At 40.2% G+C, this 8,737-nt stretch overlaps 1 protein-coding gene across 1 annotated transcript; it reads left to right on the top strand.

The window, feature by feature from the left end:
- The first annotated feature begins 2,676 nt into the window (after window positions 1–2,676).
- Window positions 2,677–6,606, top strand: LOC139409971 (RAB36, member RAS oncogene family). The gene is made up of 11 exons (XM_071155386.1): window positions 2,677–2,734; window positions 3,271–3,390; window positions 4,333–4,424; window positions 4,544–4,618; window positions 4,717–4,818; window positions 4,943–5,007; window positions 5,243–5,294; window positions 5,397–5,478; window positions 5,664–5,754; window positions 6,191–6,307; window positions 6,511–6,606. The coding sequence occupies exons 2-11, from the start codon at window positions 3,313–3,315 to the stop codon at window positions 6,570–6,572; spliced, it is 816 nt and encodes a 271-aa protein (XP_071011487.1). The 5' UTR covers window positions 2,677–2,734; window positions 3,271–3,312; the 3' UTR covers window positions 6,573–6,606.
- Window positions 6,607–8,737: the final 2,131 nt, after the last annotated feature.

Below are 8,737 nucleotides of genomic sequence, written 5' to 3'. Positions count from 1 at the left end.
CCTGTTAGTTGCTCTGGATAAGAGTGTCTGCTAAATGACTCAAATGTAACCCAGAAAATAATCTGCATTTATTTACACATCAGTTTTGAAAACATAGCTTGTCCAAAAAAAAAAAAGAGTGGAGTTGGATAATAATAATAATAATAAGTATTGGATAAGTTAAGCTGCCTACAAATGTATGTAATTGAATGAAATATTACCACAACCTTTCCCAAACACCTTTCCCAAACACCTTTCCCAAACACAATTGAATACTATCACAATAGCTTTTTTTGTCTTTTAATCATTTTAAACATATTTAACACAGACTTAACACCTAACAAAGACTTTGTACTATTTTTTACACTTTTAACATAGGCTAGGCCCTGTTGTTACCTCATATCCCAGCAACAAGTCTGAGAAGAAAACACTTCAATTTGATCAACTTGCTATTGGCTCAACTTTACACAAAGGCAAACATTTTGACTATATTAGCCCACACAACTACAAGGATGCACTTTCATTCTAGGTTCAGGACCTCATATTGAAGCTTAAACAGACCCCAACACAATTTTTTTTTCTCTCCACCTTGACTTTCTTACCACTTTTTCCATGTGGTTTCTTCCTTCACAGACTCCATGAAATGACGGCCTCTTCCTAAACATTTGGTCAAATTACGAATTTTCGGTATGGTTTCCTAGAAACAAGGGTGGCTCAACTTACCTGTTTGGCTCAACTTACCCCACTCTCCCCTACAGAAAACATTTGAGTTACTGGTGATAGGAAAGGTGGTTAATGGGTGTATAATTGAAAGTGTATGGAGAACAAACAGACAGGACCGTCAATGTTCAATATTATCCATCCATCAAGGAAATATAATTTAAAAAAACTCAATGTCTTACAGTAGATCCCATTGCAAAGGCAAGAACCACTGTGATATCCACAGCAGACTGACCATCTATAGTATGAATACCCACCAACAACATTGTGAACAAAGTGGAAACAATGCGGAACAAACCGAGAAGCCACACATGGAAACACGTTTTGCACTCACAAATTGTTAGGAATTATAACATTGAGAGTCTAGAGCAATGTTTCTGGAGCGTGCTTTGTGTTTCCACCAGAAATGCTCTTAAGGCATCTACTGGTGTTGAAAAGCAAATGGCTTCATATCTTTTATATGCTTTGTATCTTGTTGTTGTAACTCCATGGGATCACAACTAGATTTATATAGATTTATGTGCAATTTACAGCTTATGACAGACACCTCAAAAGGCTCTGTGCTCAAATGATCACAGTAAAGTGCAGTAGAAATAGAAAATGACTGAACATGCCATTTGCCAACATACACAATATTTTCATGAAACAAACACAATAACAGGCCCAAGTTCTATGCTGCAAATCAGAGAGGACACATGAATGTCTATTGAAAAGTCATCTTCCAGACGGTGTGATATTGTCCTCTACTAAATTGCCTATCTGCCACCTGTCTGTCCTGTCTCTGATAGACCCAAATGGCCTTGCAACAGGATAGCATTAACGTTGGGGAGGTGAGGGGTGCAATTAAGCCTCATACACTGCCTTACAGTCCATCATTATTGATCAGTGATGAAATGGAATTACACCTTGGGTGAAAGGGAGCTATTGTCCCACAGGCATTTGATTAGTGGACATGAGGACATTACTTGGCACTGACAACACTTTGGCACAGATCCTGTTAAGGCTCCAGGCCTGGGACCTACTTGACAGTTGGACAATCCTTTATAATAATAAGATAGGAAGATAATGTAGGTAGTAAGTGGGGTAAAATCAAACCTGTTTTGCATGACACAGCCAGCAGTATGCATGGGTGGCTCTGTATCTAGACCTCTGCTGCCTCCCAGTGGCTGAGAATGGAACAGGCAACAGTTCATGGCATACTGAGAAGACACCTGTCTGAGAACAGAGGTGGGATATTATTTAATAAATGTATGTAACATTGCCCACCCCCCACCAGCCAGATAATTGCCTACCTGTGCCCACTTAGAAAAAGTGCTTAGCAGTGAGTGGCCTCTACATGTCTCCCCACTGAGACTCTTCCAGCTGATGAGCCAATACATTCTTAATGAGAGAGGGAAATTAAACCTCTCAGAGCTATGGATCATTTCAATGATTGGTCTTATTAACTGCCTTCTCACAGACAGTTTCATCTGCAGTCACCTGGAGGTCCAAAACGATCAATTACATTTTTTCTCTGTGTCGTTTTGAGAGCTTGTGTGTTCAAACATACTGACGAGAGAAGAGGGGGAGAAAGAGATAGACCATTATTCTTACTACAGGAAGTGCATAATACTAGCAACAAAATCAAACACATACTTCAGTTTCTTTAGTGTACTTGCCAGGATTTCTCATCAATGCGAATAGATGGAATAGACTGCAGCTAGCTGCACACGGCTCTTGTTTTCACAGGAGCAGCATACCCGCATTGACCTTACGTCATTTAGAATTCTACATGATTCCAGCTACTGGAACATCCAAAACATGTTTGTTAGAATGGCCACATTCCACTCGATACATGTGACATGTTAATAGCCTAACAATCGTTGAATTTACGCGTTTCTGCCTGGCTGCCATGCTTTTATCACATGACAAATATCCCTGTAGGGCACTGAAAGGTAGTTGTCATGGTGATGAGGGGTAGATCTGATGCTTGCAGCTCGAGATTCAAGTGAACGATTTTTTTTAGCAGCAACGACGGAACAGTTGACAAGAATCCGTGAGTAGTTTACACATCATTATTGATTTCAATGTACACGGTACTATGTTGCGGATACTTTCATTGGCCAAATGTTGCCATCTCATTGCGTCCTGCTATATTGTAGCGTAGCCACTTTGTGTTCCAGAATATAGAAGAGTAAACAGTCATAGCTAGTTTCCACCGCAGTACTTGCACACACAAGTCTAGATTCTCCACACGTCATAGTGCTTTCTTTATTATCACTGTCGCTGAACATACCTTTTTTGTTCATCCGAGAAATGTTATCGTTGAGTCATCTTCAGAGCTTTATGTAGGCTATCTAAATATTATATGGACACTGGAGTTTAAACCTTAGGCCGCTGAAGCCTAATTTGTGCACGGCCTACATAATAATGAATGTAAACCCCCTTCCCTAAAACACTCCAGTATGGTTATTCACACATCATACTGCAGTGTTTTAGAGAAGGGGGTGGGTGCACCCTTCACAGGAGCCTGCACACTTATGGCATGGAAATTAATATAGCTAATCAGTACATTGCACTGGTCATGGCCAGGATTCTAGTTTACAGGCAGACCACCCACACAGCCTTACCAAAATGCAGGAGATGAGGAACGGGATGATGCACTTCCCACCACCTGTGAGCAGAGACCGGGTCATATCCAAGTTCCCAAAGGTACCCGAGCACACACCAGCAACCTGCTACCTGCCTGCTAGCCATCTGGATCAACTCAAACCTACCATAATGTTTTAGTGGCTCTGGTGTACCGTTTGTTAAAAGTCACAAGTGCTGTCATTCAAAACAGGTTGGAATGGAGGGGTCAAAAGTATGTGGTTGATGTTATTGAAACCGTGTGACATCCACACAGGGGCTTACAGTTGTCTGAGTGTGTGTGATCACAGGGCTGGCTATTTCTGAAAACAGCACTAATAAAGTTAATGTTGTCTAGTAACCTACTGTACCCAATGAAGCCTCTCTGTCAGCTGTTGCTGAGTAGGCCCAACTCATAGGTTCTAACAGCATGCAGTGACACCTAAACTCTCCTTGGTCAGGACAGTATTCTGAGTAGATAATATAGGACCACAATAGAAACAAATGTCTTGACTTTTTTTTGTATATGTATCCTCGACAATGTATCCGTTGCCTGATGTAACATTTTCTGTATTTTAAATTGTCTCGTCAAATAAGTAGTGAAGATGTAAATTGCCAGGGCTGTAAAAGCTTCAAAGGATGTTGCACACATACTGCATTCCTAATACGCAAGGATTTAGCTATTTTCCCCCCACAGTCTCCTGGTGCCGTTTCAAAAGTAGATTAAATTAAAAGTTCAGGGGAGTTTGAGTGACATTTTTCAAGCCTGGATATGAGAAGAGCTTTTACAGTAATGTCAGCAGGAATTCACTGGAACAGCAAGACTTTGTAGACAGCTGGTATTTTCATGACACACCATTAAAGATGCCTTCAGTATGTCAGATGGAAGCTCATAACAAAAAAAAACATCAGTGCTACAGTATTGTTTTCATTACAGATACCAAACAATGCATTTAAACTCTTCTGTGTGATTGTACATCAGAGAGTGATGTCTGTTATTAACGTTGAAGCGACTGTTGTTTCCAGTGTTATACTCCACAGGCCTGTCTGCAGATTAAGGAGGATTGGGATACCCAGGCCAAGGCTGCCTGCAAAGAAAGAACTGACAGGCATCAGGGGTGAGTTGCCTGGTTAGATGTATTGATTGATTCATGTCTGACTGATTCACTTATTGATTGGTATTGGATTTATCTGGAAAAGCAACACTGGATTTAGCTGTTCAATATTTCCTTTGAAGATGGGACAGACTGAAGATGTCCAAAGCAGTGGTTGTTGGTGACCTTAATGTGGGCAAGACCTGCCTAATAAACCGGTACAGTATTCAGCTTGCGACCTGGCTGCTATATCATGTTCCTTTTAGGTGGTAAACAGCCTGCTAACATGTTTGTGTATTCTGTTCTGCATTTTCAGGTTCTGCAAAGATGTATTTGACAGAGACTACAAGGCTACCATAGGAGTGGACTTTGAGATTGAGAGGTTTGAGCTCTCAGGAGCTCCATTCTCCCTTCAGATGTGAGTGAGGGTCATGCTCTGGTTTGTTTGAATATGTGCTTTATTATTTTATTAGAAACTTGTGATTCTTTACTTGTATTCAAAGGTGATTTTTTTCTCTCCCCCTTCTCCTTCTCTTACATAGCTGGGACACAGCTGGCCAGGAAAAATTCAAATGCATCGCTTCAGCATACTACAGAGGAGCTCAGGGTAAGATAGAGACAGCCAGTGAGATGCCTTTGGCTGTGTTTACACAGGGAGCCAGATTCTGATCTTTTTTTCACTAGTTTCACAGCTCTGAAAAAATCTGATATGATTGGTCAAAATACTAATTAGTAAAAAAAAAAAGATTTTTACTGCCTGTGTAAAAAGCAGCCATTGTAGACTAGGGAAACCCCGAGGAGTTCACTGTTGCTGTATCCAAGCCTCTGTGTTTTTATTACAGTGATAATCACAGTATTTGACATGGCAGACATTAAGAGCTTGGAGCACTCAGGGTAGGTTTATTTAATATAATATGAAATCAAGAGCGAGCACAAAGATAAATCAGAACAATCAAAGTAAAATGTCCTCTCAAATGAAATGTCTATCTCTCACAGGCAGTGGTTAGAAGAGGCCATGAGGGAGAATGAACCTGGCTCCTGTTCTGTTTTCCTGGTCGGAACCAAGAGTGACCTACTTGTGAGTGCACAAACATGTACATGGTTCTTGGCAGATAGATAGATATTGTAGATGGGCACACATAGGTGTATAATATGCTTTCCCCCCCATATCCGTAACGAAGAACCATATCCATTAGCTCTGTCTTTTGGCTCCTTTCTATGCTTTCAAATACAATTCATTCATCTTTTCTCTCTCTGCCCAAGGCTCCAGAGGAGCGCCAGAGGACTGAGAGAGACGCCATCAAGATAGCAACTAAAATGAAAGCTGAGTTTTGGTCTGTTTCGGCCAAGACAGGTACAGACCGGAGCAAAAACCCCTATTATAACATGACACCATGACTTCATTGCGATGTTCATGTTGACGATAGCATATCAAATCAAATGTTATTGGTCACATACACATGATTAGCAGATGTTTATGCGAGTGTAGTGAAATGCTTGTGCTTCTAGTTCCGCTTGTGCTTCTAGTAATATCTAACAAGTAATCTAACAATCCCCCAACAATGACCTAATACACACAATAATAGCTGTGGTTTTAGAGACCACAGGATAATTACATAGAGATGGTCTCCAGGTGTGCAAAGTGCTTATTGTGTAATCAGAGGTTAAGCTGTTTCACTGTATGGAGTGTGTCTGGGCCATGTGCAATCAATGCAGCTGCTGGTCTTGTTACTGTAAATAAGCATTTTGATGATATGATAATGACACTCACTATCGGTGTGACTGTGTAGGGGAGAACGTGCAGGGGTTCTTCTTCCGGGTGGCATCTCTGGCCTTTGAAGACTCTGTACTGAAGGACATGGAGAATGGGATCACCTCCACTCGAATAGGAGGAGGAGACAGCATTAGTAAGAGACAACTGAAAGGACAACAGAGGGGTTTGGGTCAGAGAGTGTAGGTGGAGGGAAATATATAGAGAAGAAAATAGTGAATGTATATTTAAAGCTTTGGGAATAAATATGTTGTCAGTTGCTCATCTCTCAGATGGACTTGAATTGGGGTTGGAAATTGCAATACTCTGTATTTATGTTCTTGGTATCTTTCCCTTTAGAATCTGACAGAGCCAACCTGGAGGAGCCCCAGTCCAGAGCAGTGAATACGAATTGCTGCTGAGAAAAGAGAAGATGATTTGAAGTAGGAGTCAAGAGAAGGAAGGAGAGTGAGATGTGTAGAAAGATATTGAAATAGGGGATTTTAAAAGTGGAAAGAGCTGTGACTGACATGTGCCTCTTTTTCTCAGTCTTCACTGGTATCATTCATACGTGGACACACACGTGTCTACAGCCTTTATAATCATCATTTAGTACTGCCATTTTGGGATGTAATGTATCAACTTCCTTGATTTTAACCCGGTCGTCAATGACCTTTATTATATGCATTGTAAAGTATTTTATGAATTCAGTATTTTGTCGAATTTTGGAAATTAGGGTGCATTTCAGACTCATTTGTAGAAGTGGTTTGATAGTTTATGTAATATACTGTATTATCATTATGTATTGTGTAGCCCTAACATTCTGCAGATACATTTACAATAATTTTATTGCATATTTTTGTTATTACTGCTAACCTCGTTCCTAGGCTGAATTGTTTCTGCACAGAGACAGAGCTGGATGGTGATGACATTACCCCTAATCAAAATAAAGTTTCATATTTTTGTATGGGTCTTCATGACATCTAAATATCCCAGTTCCTTTCACTGGATGACTCTAACTTAGTAAAGGGCTACAGAGCTAGTTACTGACTGAGTTCACAACTGACCAAAAACAGTGACAAAACAATTCAGCAAGAAAGAACAGTTAGCCACTGCATTTACACAAACAGTAAATTCTAGAAATACAAATGCATGAACTTAAAGAATCACCTCAATGGAGGACAGGTTCAATAAGCTACAACATTGTGTAACAAGATATGTGATGCTGTTCAACTAACCCTGTGCTTGGGGATACTTTCTTCTATCTCCATTCAGAAAGAAAAGTGTATCTTATAAATGTCCGTGTCCAGTTGCAGGTGGTTCTCCAAAAACCAGACACAATTCAGAACTATATTAAATCCATGTTTTGCCTCTTGCATGTGTGTAGATCTTTGTTTTGGTCGAGCTGTCATCTACTTCTTAATTTGGCCTTGGCCGCAGCGCATGAAAACTTCCTGTTCCTGCAAAGATGTTGTGAAGGACACAGTGGAGTAGGCTGGTGGGTTTTCAGTAAGTGTAGGGTCGAAGGTAGGGTATTTGTTGATTTCTTTCTTTTTTTCCCCATGTTTTTTTCAAGCAATGTATAAGGGAGTTATACTCCAGTCTAGTAGGTGGCAGTAATGAAACATTTATTAGATGCCAAACACTCTTAAATGTCATCAAAGAAGAAAGATGTTGGGAAATGTAAGATGTCTGACAGCTAAATTGGCTAGGGAACCTATCACTCTGTGCAAAAAGTGGATTTAATATCATTCTGAATTTTCTGGTTTTGGAAGGACCACATGCAACTGGACACAGACAGTTATAAACTATTGATAAGTTACACATTTCTTCTAAATTGAGAATGAAGAAAGGATCACCGAGCACAGGTTCCTTCTGTGCAAAGCTGTAATAGCGATATGCAGTGCTTGACTTGGACTAAAATAGGTGCTGGAACTCATTTTGGATGCCGGTACTGTTTACATTTAGCTGCAGGAGCTCCATAATAATTTTCTGCTAATATTCTATAAGAGGAACAGGAGCTCCAGCAGTAGAACATTTGAGGTGCTGGTACTCGGCTTCGGTGAACTCCTGCCCGAGTCAAGCACTGGCGATATGGAGCATCATATATCCCGTTACAATTCTGTATCTAGGGTTCAATATACTGCTTGTACCCCCATCAACATCTCTCCAAAAACAAAAAATGAACTGCAAACAAGACACTACTGCAGTGGCATAACTTGTTAAGGGATACATATTCTGTACAATTTGAATAAACAAACATTGATACAGAGAAACAAGCATACCTTATGAACAAATTTGACCACACACAAAACAATTGCTTAAGACAGCATGGTCCCCAAAATGGTTCCTACCCTGTCACACTAGAAACTTTTTATTGTATGATTACTTGAGGTTAAATATCTTATTCATTAGTAAAATAGTAGGACATCACTATGTTAGAAAATATATATATTTAACCTTTATTTAACTAGGCAAGTCAGTTAAGAACAAATTCTTCTTTACAATGACGGCCTACCCCGGCCAAACACTAACACCGGACGACGCTGGGCCATATGGGACTCCCAATCATGGCCAGTTGTGATAC

Source organism: Oncorhynchus clarkii, chromosome 5, assembly GCF_045791955.1.
Source record: "Oncorhynchus clarkii lewisi isolate Uvic-CL-2024 chromosome 5, UVic_Ocla_1.0, whole genome shotgun sequence".
Taxonomy (NCBI): Eukaryota; Metazoa; Chordata; class Actinopteri; order Salmoniformes; family Salmonidae; genus Oncorhynchus; species Oncorhynchus clarkii.
The sequence above is the reverse complement of the archived record's forward strand: the minus strand, read 5'-3'. Positions and strand labels throughout refer to the sequence as shown.

What these genes read in the sequence shown, in the direction of transcription:
- LOC139409971 (XM_071155386.1), top strand. Translation starts at nt 3,313, where the DNA reads ATGCAGGAGATGAGGAACGGGATGATGCACTTCCCACCACCTGTGAGC. An exon ending in TCATATCCAAGTTCCCAAAG is followed by an intron (nt 3,391 to 4,332) that starts GTACCCGAGCAC and finishes TGTTGTTTCCAG; the next exon opens with TGTTATACTCCACAGGCCTG. An exon ending in GAACCAAGAGTGACCTACTT is followed by an intron (nt 5,479 to 5,663) that starts GTGAGTGCACAA and finishes TCTCTGCCCAAG; the next exon opens with GCTCCAGAGGAGCGCCAGAG.